The sequence below is a fragment of the Carassius auratus genome, chromosome 36, assembly GCF_003368295.1.
Source record: "Carassius auratus strain Wakin chromosome 36, ASM336829v1, whole genome shotgun sequence".
NCBI classification, from domain to species: Eukaryota; Metazoa; Chordata; class Actinopteri; order Cypriniformes; family Cyprinidae; genus Carassius; species Carassius auratus.
The window spans coordinates 17,854,515-17,868,132 of NC_039278.1; the positions used below are offsets into that span (position 1 = coordinate 17,854,515).

Sequence of the window (13,618 nt, forward strand, 5' to 3'; positions counted from 1 at the left end):
CAAAACAGTTTGTTTACAAACATTCTTCAAAGAATCTTGTTATATGTTCCACGGAACAAAGAAAGTCGTACAGGGAAAATGGTGATAAAATATATAAATATTTTGGGTGGAGTATCCCTTGAAGTGTTGCTTTTTGGAAGAAAAAAAAATTATGAAAAATGTCAAGTTAATTTATTCTTAAATCATAATTTTTTTTATATGTCAATTTGCTTCTCATGTAAATGTTTCTTGATTAAGGAATGGTTTAGAAACTTATACTGGAAAAATAGTATTGGATTTCAATGCAACCACTCAAAACACACAATTTGTTTGCAAAAGCCAGTTGGTTTTCATTATATAATGCAATGATATTCTGACTGAGTGTGTTTTAAGTGTCCAAATACAATTTTGCGGTCACTGTATGTGTGATTATTAAGTGCAAATAACAACACAACACAACATCACCATGAAATATGACTCACAACCGTGACAACAAAAGGAAAAATAGTTCTATTTCTAACATCACATGAACAAAACACGCTTGGTTATTGCTCACAAGGGAGGGTGAAACCCTGGGGAACAACCAACTTACCTAGGCGTAAGACTAAGATACAGGAAGGGCAGGAGCGGGAAAGAAGAGAAGAGAAGCCACAACACAGCAAACAGGAAGGAAAGGAGAAATAAAACTTCAGAATTAATCGACACAAAACAGAAAACAGCTAGAAAGAGTCAAATGAGAACCTAGGAGCGCATTAAAACGCTCCTGAGGTCAGCAAGGCAGGATGCACAACAGGATCATCTCAAATCATCATTCAGTGGATAAGCCACTGAGTCCAGATCTGCATGGGCCCGTGAGAGCGCCAACATGCAGCAACTCAACCAGCTGGGCCACAGTGAGGGATCGCACGGGGTGGCAAACAGGGCACGAGCGCTCAGGCATGAGGGTGCAAACCTACTTGAGGAACACTAGACCCTAACTAAAGCACCCCAGGCTCATTCAAAGATCAAAACAGAGCCTGAAAAGCTGCAGAATGTCTCATGTAGGCCAATGAGACGGCCGCTTTGAGGGGTTTTCGCAGGCTGAGGTGGGAGGGGATGGAGAGGATCATTCAGAAGAGTGAGAAGGAAGGGAGGAGAGATCGTGTTAGGAAGCAGAAAGATTACATGTGATGTGAAATGAATGTTCAAGGGTCAGGAAAAAGGCTCTGCTTATTGTCAGAGCCCTTGTGTGCCAGAAACACCAAGCAGAAAGCACAGAGATCATTAAAGCGTTTGTGTGCGAAGTAGAGTAACAACTGCAGAACAATTTAACATGTCATATAAGCAGGATGGAAAAAAATACACCAAGATTCCTAAAAATAGCATTAGTCAACAGATCTATGTGAAAACCACTGTATAATTGAATTTATAGTTTTAAGAATAGTTCACATAAGAATGAAAATAATGTTGCGATTTACTGACCCGCATGTAGTTTTGAACATGCATGGTTTTCTTTCTTCAGTAGACAGCAGGAAGTGTGATTTATTGATTTTACTAATGTTATCCTTACACTAATAATCCATTGCATGACTTGAGAAGACTTGGAATATAATGCACAAGCCATTCGTACAAACTACTGAGATTACATTTCAGTTTTTGGAGTTCAAAAGTTCTTATTCACTTTCTGACAGAATATTTTGTCCAAAGGTCCGTTCACACCAACAACAAAGAAAATAATGATAACAATATCAGCATGCACACCAAAAGATTATAATGTTCTGTTTATAATAAGCTTGAGCTGCAGTTTTGTTGTCTGCCACTTTAAATACTCGAGTTCTTTGAAGCAGGATGGATTCTGATTGGCTGTCAGTGATTTTAATCATTCATAAACTTGACAAAAATCCTTCTGAAAGTGATTCCAACTATATTTTTCGTTACCATGTTCTAGCTGTGGTGTGAACCTCCCTATTTTTATAAAAGCAGAATGATTATTAAAACTTTATTTTATAGTTAAAATAGTTGTCGTTGGTATGAACAGCCATCAACGTCTCCTTTTGTACTTCATGGTAGAACGCAAATCAGCCTGCTGACATGAGGGTGAGTAATTAATGACAGAGTTTTTATTTTTTAGGTGAACGATCCCTTTAATCTTGGTGTATTTTTAGAGAATGAATACACATCAACATGCATGTTGCCATGCCAACATCAACACAACAGATATTTCAAGTGTGCAGTTATCAAAAATGACTGTGCTGAAACTGAGGAATCATTTCGATTAAAGCTGTGAGAATTTTCACATTCTGTAGTTACTATTCCAGATACAAAAAATAAATAAAATAAAATAAAATAATAATATAAAAACTCTTATAGAACAGACATAATCATAAAAGGAAAACTGCACTCTGTTTGATGTATACATTAGCACAGTTCCAAAGCCTAGTGAGTTCCCTACCTAGAGGCAACATCATTTAGGCATCACTTCCAAAAGGAAGTCTGCAGACAGCAATATATAAGATATGTACTGTACGTAGTTATGGTATAGCATTAAATGTATTCATTTCTATCATTCATACTAAAGTTTGGGGTTATGGGATTATGTTTATGGAAAAAATCTCTTATTCTCAACAAGGCTGCATTCATTTAATCAAAAATACAGTAAACAATAAATGTAAAATGTATTTTTTATTAGAATATGTTTTAAAATGTAACTTATTTCATTGATGATAATGCAGAATTATTATTACTTTACATGATCACGATTTGCTGCTCAAGAAACAGCATTAATACTAATGCAGAAATGTATATTTTTGTGGGAACATTTTTTTTTTCAGTATTTTTGGATCAATAGAAAGTTCAAAAGAACAGCATTTATTTGAAATAGAAATCTTCTGTAACTTTTTTAATGTCTTTACTGTCACTTTTGACCAATTTAAAGCATCCTTGCTGAATAACACTCTATTAAAACTATTTGTTAAAACTAAAATTAAAACTACTGACCCAAACTGCAACTAGATCAAAATGGCAAATGAGAGAAATTTTATAATTTAATTTTATAATCATATTTTATTCAATAATGCAGAAAATACTTTTTCATATCTAATGTTATATTGGCAACATGCAGCATCAGACTCTCTTAAAATCAAATGTTAGCATTAAAAAGGTTTCATGAGCAATGTTTTTTTATGACTGAATTGTTGCCCACTTAGAAACTTTTTTATAGTTTTTCTTAATCAACCACTTGTGAGGCTCCATCTTGGTTAGCGAGGCATCTCACTAGGGCTTGGAACAGAGTCTACACATGCACAAGAAACGGCATACACAACCACAAAACACATTATACACACATATTATTTTCTGAGCTGTCTCAATCCACTTTTTTTTTTTACATCAATGCAATCTGGCACATATTTCCCACATTATAAAGAACACAATTTTTTTTTAAGAAAAACCAGTGAATGAGAGACAGCGCTGCGACAGGGGCATCAAGCATGCACACAGTTGCAGACAGATAAATGCAGCCGAGCCGTGGTGCCAGTACAGAGCACTCACTTTCCCAGGAAGTCCCACACCATGCCCCCGATCTGCTGGGGGGCAGCGGACACAGAGGGGGGAGGGTCAGAGGGGGCTCTGCCACCAGGGCGGGGCGCGGGGCGGGCAGCGGTGGGAGGGGGACTGGGCCACAGTGAAGAGGGTATGAGTTATGAAGTTATGGATGGAGGTTTATGGATGGAGTTAACATGAATGAAGATAGATAGATAGATAGATAGATAGATAGATAGATAGATAGATAGATAGATAGATAGATAGATAGATAGATAGATAGATAGATAGATAGATAGATAGATAGATAGATAGATAGATAGATAGATAGATAGATAGATAGATAGATAGACAGACAGATAGATGTTGAAATTGAGGAGCCAATGAGAGAAATGCATAGGAGAGGCAGGATAGGAAAGGATGGACAAGAAATTTTAAACAAGAAATTTGTGTTTTTTGACAGAAGATGGAGGAACGTGGAAGAACAGGAGGAAGGGAAGAAGGTCAGAAAAAGAGAAAGACCAACAAACAGAACAGAGAAAGAGTTGGCGAGACGGTAAACAAAACAGAATAGAAATACACATGGTTAATTAAACCACATTAACACTAAAGCATGAGCACGTCAACCGAGAAAAAGCTACGAGACTTTGAGCGGGAGCTGAAGAACCTACGAGGAACTGAACTTAGTGCCTGATGCTCTATTCCTAGGGCTCTTCATACTGACAGGAAATGTATTAATAAAAGGGAAAAAAGTGCATATAAAGCACAAACTGCAGTACTGCATAATGCATCATAAATGCATAAATCAAACTCATTTGGAATGCTGATCATTTCTACTATGGCTAGTCAATGTTTTTCGTTATATATATTATATAAATAGAGTTTGAGAAATGAGTCATATTTAGTATTGTCCAATAATTGTATTAATGCTTGTTTAATCACAATTGTGTTGTGTCATATCTCAATCAATTACAGTCACTTTGAAATTGCTGTTAGTGTGAATGCCCATTTCAGATGATGTACAACCTGAACGTATGACTAGCATGGACCTGATAAATTAGACAACAATAACTAAACATAAGAATTTAGAAGAAGAGAAAAGCAATATGAAGGCAGTTGTATATGAACATGCCACACACAGATTTGTCAATAACAGTCATCGCAGCATATGAAGAGAAGGCAATTCACAACCACCAAACACAAGCTCAATATCAATATTCAGAACATGTCAGAAACACACAGAATACTGATGACCTCATGAATGCATGATTTCAGTAAACAGCATAAATATTTGCAATCATCATCATATTTCATCTCTAGAAGATGACCAGCTCTGAGAGCACAAACGGCTCTTGACATCAGCATTTTGATGTTATACCCTAGCAGAATTTGATATTAAGTACAGTAGAAACTGTGAGGAGATGCTGTCAAAGCCCGAGATATCAGCAAAACCAGAGATCAGTCCTGATGCTGCATTATGAAACTCATGCAGGCATCAAAAATCATTTTCAGCTCGTCAAATCCTATAAAATTCACCTGAATTGCAATATTTACACTACAAAGGAATGTTTGGACATCTTTATTCATTGTCTATTAATACTACATTTAACATTTTAGAAGAACATTTAAATAACACTAAAGTAAAAATAATAATAATAATAATAATAATTATAATTATATCATAGTGGAAAAACCATCACACTTCATGGCCAAAATCATTTGTTAATTAATACTTTTTTTTAAATTAAATATTTTCTTTTGTAAAGAAATGCTTGCATAATTATCTGGCCAAACACATTAAATTGTTTATTATATATATTTATTTCTATGCATTTATTATATTATACGGTATGCACATGTATGCTTTAGATGCATTAAATACAATTATTTTGTAATACATTCATACAGCATATACTACAATGAATGTACAAAGTCACAAATTATGTTTTTCTACAAAACTAATTTCAAGTATTAGATCAAATGCTTTTCCAAATCATAAATTTTATGCAAAAAAATTAAATATAACAACTTTAACTGGTAGTGCCAATGTGATTTAAATGCTCAACATCACACTTCCAAAAGCATTAAGAACGCAAAAAAAAGTTACTTTTTCTCACCTTTCCAGTTCTGCGATCTTCTTATCCTTGTCGTTTTTCTCTGTCTCCACCTCTCTCAGAATCTCCAGCAACCTCTCGACCTCGGCCTGGGATTTACTGGACTCTTCTTTGTAGAAAGACACCTCCTTTTCCAGAAGTTTGACCCGGTCCACATATTCAGGGTTCCCCCGTGAGCTTTGCTGCACCTCCACTTCATGAGCCTTCTGTATGAGGATGATTGGAAGGCATCCCAATAGAAACCAGTTAAAAACCCAGTCTCAGTCAATCAAAATCAATTCATGAAGAAAGATTCCCAGCAACACATTCACCAGTATTGCAGACTACAGGGGATTAGCCAAGCTTTAAATGCATAAATCCCAAAGATCAAATGTGCTTCTTTGACTTGTTGCAGTTAAAACTAAATATAGGGGATCGTGTCATACTGTAAAACTAAGGAAGCTGCAGTTACGCATAATTTTCTTTGCAATATTCAAATGCAGCCTTGCTTCATTAATAATACACTGTAAGCACTCTGAAACACAATCTGCACATTGAAAATGAATGCACAATGGATCACACACAATACAAAATCTAAGAAAGCGATAATGTGATAATAATGTGGTCATAAAACCAAAAGTTAGATCAAAGGTGACACAGCAGATTCTCAAAATGTTCACATAACATGAGAGGAATTAAACTCACAAGACAGAGGAACATGCAACGCAACATGCAAATGTGGATTTTAGCTCCATGGTTCAGTGGTAAGGTTCTTTGCAATGCGTTTGCTTTCAGACATATGCGTGTTCAATTATCTTGGTATTAACTTCAAGGAAACATTGGAAGCATGAGGAAACAATACAGTTTTTCAACATTTCACAGAATGCCCTTGAATCCCATTTAAATCTGTTTTAATCCTGTTGGTTTCATCTCATTGTTGTCACTACGTACAGTTTATATGATAAAAACAATCATTTATGAATAGTAAACAGGATTCATATCCAAGATTCTGAAAAGATCTGTATTGCACCAAATAAATTTTGGCTGAAAAATAATAAAATAAAACAAAATAATTACTACTCAAATTAAATTTTTGTAATGCACAATTTACTACACATTAAATTATTTATATTTCTCTATATGCAAAAACCCAAATAACCTACAACTGCAACAACCTCCAAAAACAACCAGATGTCCAAATATTTTTACATGACATTTAACATAATTATGAAAAGCTGTACCTACCTAATATACATATTATATATTGTTCCTGAACTATAAAGTTCATCAGACCATAAATTATAACCCCTTCTTTCTATAATGCAGCATATGTTGAATTATTTGCATATCTTTACAAGTTTTGGGTAAAGAAAGAAACTAAGAGTATAGTGTCCTCATGTTTTCAATGTGTACTAGTACAGATCCAGAGAGACACTTACGGGATTGTTCATTTGACTGAACAGCTGCTCTGCTTGCTACATTGCAAAGGAGGGAATCATGGGATATGAGGAGGAGGAGGAGGAGGAGGATGAAGGGACAGCACAGCACAAGCTTTATCATTAGCTCTTCTTTCAGGATAATGATAATGTTCGACACAGGAGAATATAAACAACCAGAGAGCAACACATTTCTGATCATCACAGTCACATTTCAAATATTTTGTGTGCCCCCGGCATCCAAAAATGCTATTTACTGTAAGTAGGCAATTCACTAGGTTTTAAGACGCAGCTACTGTCAAATACGAGTATTTAGACAAAGACAGAAACATCTCATAAACACTTTTATACAGTTCCCACGATGCCCTCTAAAATGGGTGAACATTAAGAGAAAATACATTCATTGAAAAAACTGGCATAATTTAAGTGGGGAAAATTAAAGGTTGATTGATATGGGTTTTAAAAAGGTAGATATTCCTAGAGTATCCTGCCAAAATATATACAGTGAGACCACAGAGAAAACCTGGGATTCATGCAAAATCAACAGAAACAGAAAAAAACCCTTTGCACTGTCAATCAAATCAGCAAATTTCTGACATTGAGCACATGAACTCCTTTGCACCAAATGTTTCAGTCTTTTAAAAATAATTTTTTCCAAAATATTGTTATGCTTATAATACATACACTACCATTCAAAACTTATGTGAAATAAAAAAATAAAAAAATGAAATTTGAATTTTAAAGTGGTCATATGATGCGATTTCAGTGTTATAGTGTTACAAGCTCTTGGTGCATAAAGAATATCTGTAAAGTTGCAAAGACTAAAGTCTCAAATCCAAAGAGATATTCTTTATCAAAGTTAAGACTCTACCATGCCCCCCTAAAACATGTCATTACAACACACCCCAACATCTCTACATCACTATGTGGAAATATTTGCGTAATGCTGCCCAAATGTTCACGCAAAGAAAGAAGCCGTGGTTTCAGTATCTACAGTTAGCGTTGAAGCAGTCATGTCAGGAAGATGTGTGTGTATCTAGGTGGAAGCAAAGCACTTTATTTGGCCTTCTGAATGCATTTAAGAATCTTTAAGATTACTTACAACAGAACAGCAACGCATTTTATGGACGACTGTTTCGTGAACCTAGGAGAGGAGGACATCCTGACTTTGCCATGACAACCTGGTGCTTCTGGATCAGCTACTTTAAGTATTTTTTTTGTTATTAGTTTAATTATTAGCTATTGACTGTTCAAATCCGCAGTTTTGCGAGTCGCACATGTGTGTGTGTGTGTGAGAGAGAGAGAGAGAGAGAGAGAGAGATTGCGGTGTTCGGCCAATCACAATGCACTAGGTCAGTTGGAAGTAGGGACTTTGTAGAAAACGACGAGTTTGAGAGGGGCGGGGAATAGAGGACCTACAATAATCTACAGGATTTGAAGATTTGAGGATGTGTTTTTTGAACATTAAAGCATGTCAACATATTCTGTTACACCAAATACACAAAATAATGATCTTTAAAAAAACATCATATGACCCCTTTAACATTTTGAAAGAAGTCTCTTATGCATTTACTTGATTAAAAACAATGAATATTACAGTAAAATCTTAACGTTGTGAATTTTTTTTGCAAAATAAAACAACTATTTTCTATTTGAATATATTTTAAAATGTAATTTATTTCTATGACAAAGCGGAATTTTCAGCATCAGTACTGATGAGCTCATCAAGAAAAATGTCTTATTGTTAACAATGTTAAAATCAGTTGTTATTTTTTAAATATTTTTAAGGAATTCTTTAAAGAATAGAACGTTCAAAAGAACAACATTTCATTTTTTTGAACAATGAAAAAGTCTTTATTCTCACTTTTGAACTATTTAGTGCCTTGTTGCTTAAACTTAACTTTTGAAATGACCTTAAACTTGTGAATGATATGAACTGTCAGCATATCCTGGAGTTGACACACAGAGGAACAACTATTTCTGTTAATCTGAATTTCTGATTCAACTGATGCGGATAATCCAGAAATTGTAAAACGTCCAATAGCAAATGAAGAAGAAAAATCATACCTTTTGTAACTGTGTCTCCAGTTTACTGCATTCCTCTTTCTTCTGCTCGATTGCGATCTCAAGGGACTTGAGTTTGGAGTCTTTCTTGAGACCTGACGAGGCCAGCGAGGAGGCGTGTTCTTTTAAATCTATGAGACTCGACTGGAGGAAGAGCAAGAGAAGAAAATCAAAACCTCCCAGAAACGCAACTGAAACAAGTCACACACGCAATCACAGTCACTGACGCACCTCTTTCTCTGTTAGCTCCACTTGTAAAGAGTTCACCTTCTCTTTCAGGTCTTTATTCTCTTTTTTATATGAGTCCACCTCCTCCATTCTCTCTCGGTCTTCCCTCTCCCTTTGCTCTTTCAGGCGCTCGATAATTCGCTCCTGTGACAAAAACACATTGCACCTGAACTCGCGGCTAATTGAGCATGCTAAAACATTTTCCCCTTCCCTAACACTCAAGGTTTGTAAATAAATGTCTGTAAATGTCTTCATTCTTCACAGTTTGGGGGTAAATTCACAAATATTGCCATAAAGTTGCTGAGAAATGTGCTGTATTTAATACATTCTTTTTTTGGCCATGTTTTGCATGGTTTATTTGCATGTTTATTTGCATGTCCACAGTGCATGCAAATAAACAATGCTATCAGCAGGCACGATTTATTTCCTAGGTGTACAATACTGTGAAAATGTCTTACACAGCCTGTTATCAAAGGCAATTTTTCGAACTTGGAACTTAATTTATAGTGAAATGTGTCAACTTAAATTAGCATATATAACATGAGGTAGCTCTAATTTGATGTGCTTCTGTCCTAAATGTTCATTTCCACTTGTTTGGGACGATTTGTGGCACCTTCTCGGACAGGGCTTCCTCTAGCGTGACGAGGGCAGTATCAGTGTTGCTGGAGTCCGTCTGGAGAGACTTGACCCTGTCCTTTAGATTCCCGAGCTGTTTATCTTTATCCCTCAGCTGCTCCTGAAGGTTCTCAATCTGAGAGAGAGCAAGAAGATAAAAACGTGTCTGGATTTAGCAAACATCGAACAGTTAATTTAGAGTTTGGAGTTTTCTTTGATTGATTATGATTCTTAGATGTTTTGTTCATCATGGTAATCTTTACAAATCAATGAAAATGTTATGAGTCTTGGAGCCTAAATATAATTGCCAGAAGTAAAGAGTTAGGCTATAAATGAACTATATCACAGTCGCATGACTTCAACATCACGACCACAACAACTCTATATTAATATTTATTTAAAAACTACAAGTTGGTAAGTTTAAGTTAGAACAGTTTGCAAGAGCATGAGTATAAACACAGTGAGACTGAAAAAAAAGAGAAAAAATGTCAACGAGTGAGTAGATTAGTTTTTCTTTAAAAGTTAAAAAGTTAAAGTTTTAAAAAGCATGAGTGGGGTATTAATTATGTATTTTATGTCATATAATAAAATGTGAAATATATTGAACTTTTTTTTTTTTTTTTTACCACAGATATTACTTGCATCAATCAATGAATTGCACTTCAACTTGGTGCCACCAGGGGTGCTAATATTACATACTTCACCTTTACAAAGCACAAAGAAAGAGAGTTTAAATTTGACTTAATATCATGTTATCTTATTGCTATAAGAGATTTTTTAATTTTTTTAATTAAAGCATTCATTGCAAAAGTATTATAAGCCAATAAAGATACAAATATACCCACAACGTGTAAATGCATTGGTCACAAAAACCTAATTTAATGTGTCAGGGTGAACACTTTCAAAATAACAAATGGCCCTGACAATGAGAAACATTAGTAAGTCAATTTTTACTGTCATGAATGGATGTATAATGCATGTACTGTAGCTACTAGAGGCTATCATACAAAGAAATCACATGTTTTTAACGCAATCTTACAAAGATGCAGACCCCTGTTTAACAAACACCTGTTTTCCATTTGAACGGGTTTGTGTTGAAGGAAGCCTGAGGATGTTACAGCCCACAATGTCTACTGCTGACTGTGAAACATGAGGTTGGTCTCTAATGGTACGAGCAGCGTCTCGTGGGAATATTTTTGCCTGTTGATGTTCTGTATGGTCAGATAATGGGCTTGATTTCACTTCCTTCAGCCCCCCAAGAACTGGATGCTTTCTTTGATGAATGGTGCAATATCCCGTTACCTCGGTTAAGGAGCAATATGAAGGGGTTTCAAGAACAAATGAAGCTGTTGAAGTCAAGGGGAGCTACAAGGGTGTTTCAGACAAATCTGACCAAAAACTCTATATAAGTGCGCAATAAGAAAAATCTTTTACATATAGAGGCTTTCAAATCCCTTTGCTCTGGCTCATATCACATTCTTCTTGCTATCGACCCCAATCCTTTTTAATGGCCCATGAAAACTGGCCTCTGACCTTTGATGAGTGAGATTTACCTTCTTCTGCAGGACGTTTATCTTGCGTTCTTTGACTTCCAGCATGTCCTTCATGTCTCTGATCTCCCCGGCCAGCGTTCCCTTCTCTTCTGTCAAGTCTTGCAGTTGCTTCGTCTTCTTATTAAGGAACGATTCCTTCTCTTCCAGACGCAATCTAAGAGCGTCCACCTAAACAACACACCATGAGCAAGGAGTTCATGTAAAGCTGATGAGATCAGCCTTCAAGAGATTAAATTAAAAAAAATAATTTACAATAACATATATACATAGAATTTTAAGGGACAAGAAGTTGCACCAAGGTAAATGATAAAACGTAATAAAATAAAAATAAAGAAGTAAAATAGAACAATAAAATGAAATCATATTTGTAACCTCTGTCTGTAGGATGGCAGCACGTTGCTCTTTGGCAGTGAGAGACTCTTTGAGCACTTCAATATGCTGTTTGCAGTCTGAATTCTGATTATTCAGAGTTTCCAGTTTTGTTTGCAGAGCTAAAAGCTCAGACTCTTTTTTTGAGAGCTCCTGCTTGAGCTGGTCGATCTGAAAAACAAGGCACAGGGAAAGAACATTTTCTGTTATTTACAGGACGGGGAAAAGATTTGGCACATAAAAAAAAAAAAAAAAAAAAAAAAACATCAGAGTATCCAGACAACAAACCTTTTTAAGAAATCATGTCATAAAATGAGTTAATCAGCTATGTTTTTTTTTTTTTATAGGAAAACTGAAATGAGTATGGGGATTTTCTTCTCTACAGCTTTACTCTCCTCACATGAAAGATGGATTTCAGAATACAATCCTTATTTAATATACATCAGCCATATCAATTATTGATGAAACCAGTTCTATTAATATCACAACGAAACCTCCAGCTTATTCACAAGCATGTTAGATACAGCAAAGTCATAGTACATAATAATACCCACACACACATGCACAAAAATCCACTAAACAACAAAAATCTTCTTTTAAGAAACAAGCCAGTTAAAAACAGTTGCAATGCAGTGCAAATAAAACAAACCAATCAGAACTCTGATTAGAATATCATTAAATATGAGTTTAAAAGAACTGAATCCCAATTTGCATCTGTCGTATTCAGTATGCAAGTTTAAATTTAGTATGTACCCAAATCATTGCACATTGAAAATAGTACGTTAAAGTGGCCTGAATGGCAGTGTTATTTTAGTATTATTTTTAGTAAAGCAATTATTGATAATAATTATTAAAATTTTTAATATAATTAATTTAGAATTACATTTTTGTATTTCTTCCACATGGCTTCTAGAAGGCTGTGTGTGGAAGTTGTGTGCACTATATTTAAAATGTGTTTTGCTTGACAGTTGTGGATAGTAAAATATTTTGTGTCACCCTATTTATGAGCTCAACAAATCAAATAACAACAACATGAGAACATCCCTTAAAAAAAGCACCATAGATAATCAATATCGTCAGATATACTGTATTTTGCATTTCACTGTATAAGTTACCTAAACACACTGATTTCTTTGTGTCTATGTCTGTTTATAGAAGTAAAAATTTACCTTGGTCTTCATGAACTTGGAGTGGTTTTTGTAGACCTCCATCTGTTTGATCTCTTCTTCTCGATCCTCTGTGTTCAGCAATCCATTCGCCTTCAACATCTGTATCTCATCCTCCAGGTCCCGAATGTTGCGTTCCAGGGATGCCATTTTGGTGTCCTGGATAAACAATTTAGTGTAAGAATTAGCCATGCTGTGCTCCATCATCTTAGGCTAGTATGTCGACTTTGGTGCGAGTCTACGGATCAAAGCATGCCAAACCCTATTCCCAACGGATGGGAACAGAACAAGAGGAAGACAGGTATATGCAAAACTCTAACATCTTGCAGCATCGCCAGTGAGTAGCTGCAGTACTGCTGCATAGACAAAGCAGAATCTGTCTCTCTCATGCTAATGGATCAGCATGTAATCACCATTTGGTAGCACTGAACACACATCCAGCCCGGGCGGAGAGACTCTCTGGGAACACAGGGTGTGCGTGTGCCGCACAGCACAGCAACTCCTTCAGCTTTCTAAATAAATAATACAATTTCTTTGGCATTAGCCATGGTCCATGCTCTCTCCGGTAACCCGCCCTTCCTTTCCGCTCTTTTCCT

The 13,618-nt window shown here is 35.6% G+C and overlaps 1 protein-coding gene across 3 annotated transcripts in view; it reads right to left on the bottom strand.

Moving 5' to 3' along the window:
* Window positions 1-13,618, bottom strand: part of LOC113055487 (ERC protein 2-like) — a 43,135-nt gene that overhangs the window by 5,319 nt on the left and 24,198 nt on the right. For 2 of the 3 annotated variants that reach the window (XM_026221839.1, XM_026221838.1), the window contains 9 exons: window positions 13,026-13,181; window positions 11,860-12,027; window positions 11,488-11,655; window positions 9,933-10,070; window positions 9,323-9,463; window positions 9,095-9,235; window positions 7,031-7,066; window positions 5,616-5,818; window positions 572-583 (listed from right to left, as the gene is read on the bottom strand). In XM_026221839.1, the coding sequence (XP_026077624.1) occupies window positions 572-583; window positions 5,616-5,818; window positions 7,031-7,066; window positions 9,095-9,235; window positions 9,323-9,463; window positions 9,933-10,070; window positions 11,488-11,655; window positions 11,860-12,027; window positions 13,026-13,181 (1,163 nt within the window). The remainder of the gene's footprint in view (window positions 1-571; window positions 584-5,615; window positions 5,819-7,030; window positions 7,067-9,094; window positions 9,236-9,322; window positions 9,464-9,932; window positions 10,071-11,487; window positions 11,656-11,859; window positions 12,028-13,025; window positions 13,182-13,618) is intronic. The other variant, XM_026221840.1, reaches the window with a different exon arrangement.